This window comes from Echinops telfairi, unplaced genomic scaffold (genome assembly GCF_000313985.2).
Source record: "Echinops telfairi isolate 266 unplaced genomic scaffold, ASM31398v2 ScPeMD7_7465;HRSCAF=8503, whole genome shotgun sequence".
NCBI lineage: Eukaryota > Metazoa > Chordata > Mammalia > Afrosoricida > Tenrecidae > Echinops > Echinops telfairi.
In genome coordinates, this window is record NW_022111365.1 from 7566724 (window position 1) to 7570165 (window position 3442).

Below are 3442 nucleotides of genomic sequence, written 5' to 3' on the forward strand. Positions count from 1 at the left end.
GCTCCTGAAAGCCTCAGTAGATAGAAGGTCAAGTCTTTTCTCCATGTAACATTCCTTGAATCCTGACGCATATTGATCTTTCCTTATCTCTGGGTTATTGGTGGTGCCAAACAACACCATCAGGTACTATCTTGGAATTCTTTGGGATATCTACATCCTTTCAAGTATGTGCATACGTCTTCACTACTCAACCACACCATTAGCTACCTGAGATAAAGAGCTTTTCCATCTATTTCCTCATAATGCCTTTCATATTTCAGAAGTTTAGGTCCAATATCTTGACCACAGTAAAAACTCTACTTGTAAAAGCTTTTTTAAAGCTAAATTTGTACTAGACTCATAACATGTATTGTTTCATTTGATCGTCATCAGGGTGCCATCAGTTTGGTACTACTAGTATCCCTATTTCACAGGTAGAGAAAGTGAACATTACACATTTAGTATGTAAGAAAGCCAGCATTTCAACTAGGCTATCTGAGTTTGGACTTACAGCTTCTGAACCAGAGATTCAGAAGCTATTAGAAGAGCATTAGAAGAAAAAGAGACAGGAAGCATATTTGATTGCTGTTGGAGAGAGGAGAAAGGTGATGTGGGGTGTGTGTGTGTGTGTGTGTGTGTGTGTGTATCTTTCCTGAACTGAATGAGAGACAAAGTTAGGGAAGCTATACTAGGCCATGAGAGAAAACTAGAACCGTTGCATTCCTGTCTAAGAAATGATTCTTTAAAGTATACTCTTACCCCCTGGAGAGTCTGTTTCAACTATCAGGATTACAATAGAACATAAAAGTTTGTTTTAAAATTTTCCAAATTATCCTGATGATCAGACAATTTAACCATCTGGCACTAGTGTCTTTAACCTATTGCCAGGTAGATTCTGCTTGAACTTTCTGTTCTAGAGACCTTATTTATGATTTTAATTAAGTCATTTGTCTAGGTCTTAAACTATAGCATTTTGAGGCCTTGTAAACTGTTGTGACTAGAAAATGCTACAAGTGACCTCTGATTAAACATTGTACTAGACATGTACAATACCTCTACTCTTTTGTAAAACCCAACCAGAATGACTAAAGGGGAAAAAAAAATCATAATCCTATAAGAAAGAGAACAGTAGAGGTTAACAAAGGAAAAAAAAGATGTTGAAAATTGAGAAGCACAGTGGCATAATATAAGACAGCAGACTACTGGGAAGTTGGGAACTTTAGTTAGGGGCAAGGAAATGATTTTGTACCAGGAGCACTCAGGTTGGAAGGACCAAGTCCCAAAGCTAATCCAAATGCCATGGAGTGAGTTCTGACTTGAATGGTTCCTTTGACTGTTTCTGAGACAAAATCTTGAAGAGAAAAGGGAGCCTCATCTTTCTTCTGTGGAGCGGCTGGTGGGTTTGAACCGCTATGCCACTCTACCCCTCCCTTGGCTGAAAGCTCAAGATTTTTACTCTTTAGAAAGAATAAACCAAAGAGATTCTGCACTTAGATCCATCAAGGGCACAGAACCATACCTAGGGCAAAGGAGCTAAGTTAAAAAATATAGCACAGTAAGACCTGTAGCTGAGTTCCCTGAGGGTTAGCAACTAAACAATGCCAACTGAACCCAACCGCCTTACATATTAAGAACTCTTCTTGGGGGAAAACTGACCATCAGACGAGAAGTGATTTTCCTCATGAAGTGATCCAAGGGATCACCTAAAACTGAATGCAGCCAGTCAACAGGCTTTACCAGTGTGCACAAACCTTCTAATCAGGTATAAAGATCACTAAACATTTGAGGGGTGCCTGAAACTTGAAAAAGACCCAAAGAAACAAAAACAGAAAGAAAGAAGAAGAAAGAGAATGTGATCGTACATTTCTAGCCTCCTCCACTTAGTTGTGGGCAGCCATTGAGTCCCAGGCCACTTTACCTTGTGCGGCCAAAGAGACTTTGTCTTGTATTGGCCCTCTTCATCCTGCTGGTAGTGAATCAGTGAGTCCCAGCAGGACCTTTCCACATGGGCAGCCTGGTGTGCACTGAAGTTCCTAGGAGCAAAGCAGCTAATCGGAGACCCTGGAAGAGGAATACAGCTTTAAGGCAGCCATGAGTTAGAGGGGAGAATAAGAGTATGTAAGTGTCACATTCTGTATTTGGCAGGCACTGCCCTCCTGTGCCCATTTCCTGGGTTCTGCTCCCATAGTGCTATATTAAGACATGATGTATCCCACTGTTTGCCCACTCCTACGCCACCCTCATTTCCCTTTTGATAACGAATCAATTCTGACTCATGGCAATGTTTCAGTGTTTCTGCCTCATGACTGTTTCAGAGCAGAACTGTGCTCCACAGAGTTTTTGATGCTGTGACATTTTAGAATTAGGACTCCAGGGCTTTCTTCTGAGGTACTGCTGGTAGATTCGAACTGCTAACCTTTCAGTTAGTAGTGAAACGTTTCACCATTTGTGCTTCCCAGGAATGACTCATATTTGCTTCAGGCCTGCTATAAATGTACTCTCAGGCTTTGAAGTCTGGCAGTTCTTTTTCTTTTTTAAAGTTGTCTCTGGATGCCCTGAGAAGCAGGCAAGCAGCATCGTTAGTTGTCCTGTAGTTAGCTCCTGAGGCCTGGCAGTTTACGGTGATGCCTCCTTCCTGAGAAAGCTGACATCATTTTTTGTTTATTTCTAACAGTTTTATTTTTGATGCTTTATAATGCACATTGGGATATGTAATAAGCAAGCATATTTAATAGTTTTTTCCCCCAAAACCATTTTATTAGGAGCTCATCTCCATAGTTCAATCACATTAAGCAGTGTTATACAATTGCTATCACAACAGTTTCAAAGCTGACATCTTTTGGACATAAACATTTATAATATGTTCTCCTGAAGTTCTGATCCCTGGTCAAGAAAAAGGGTAGGTGAGTGGTGATGGAAGGAAAGTGAGCTTGCAGGGAGAGTCTCTTGCATTTTGTTATCCCCTCATTCTCCAGAGAAAGGCAGAGGTTAGAACCAGTATTTCTTTCATTTTGGGGATGAAGCAGTGGGAGACTGAGACAACGTGGAAACCATAGTAAATGAATAACACAGAAAGGAAAGCTAGAATCCCCAATTTTCAGGAAGTTCTCCTTCTCTTTAAAAGAAGCAGTGTGCTTGTTAAGTTTCTCTAGAGCCTAAATCACAAGATATATTTTTATTTTTAGCTGGGATGGCGGAAAGATGGAATAGCTTCATCTAGTTATTAGGTGCCACTTTTGTCAGGAACTTAAAATATGTGCCCTAATCTATATGATACTGAGAGTGGCAAGAAGACTCAGAAAATAAGTCATTTTTCCGAACTTTAGACTCTAAAGCCTGAACTGTTAGAGCTTCAATGTTCTGAAGAAATGGTGTCCAACTTTTCATCTTGAAGAGATTTAAAATAAAATTTTAGTTATTGAAATGCCATAAAACATCAATGCTGAAATTAAAAGAGCATATT

General features: G+C 39.9%; 1 protein-coding gene across 1 annotated transcript in view; it reads right to left on the reverse strand.

The window, feature by feature from the left end:
* PANX3 (pannexin 3) overlaps positions 1–3442 on the reverse strand; it is a 10047-nt gene that overhangs the window by 4904 nt on the left and 1701 nt on the right. Inside the window, exon 2 of the mRNA XM_004716264.1 lies at positions 1898–2040. Coding sequence (XP_004716321.1) covers positions 1898–2040 — 143 coding nt within the window. The remainder of the gene's footprint in view (positions 1–1897; positions 2041–3442) is intronic.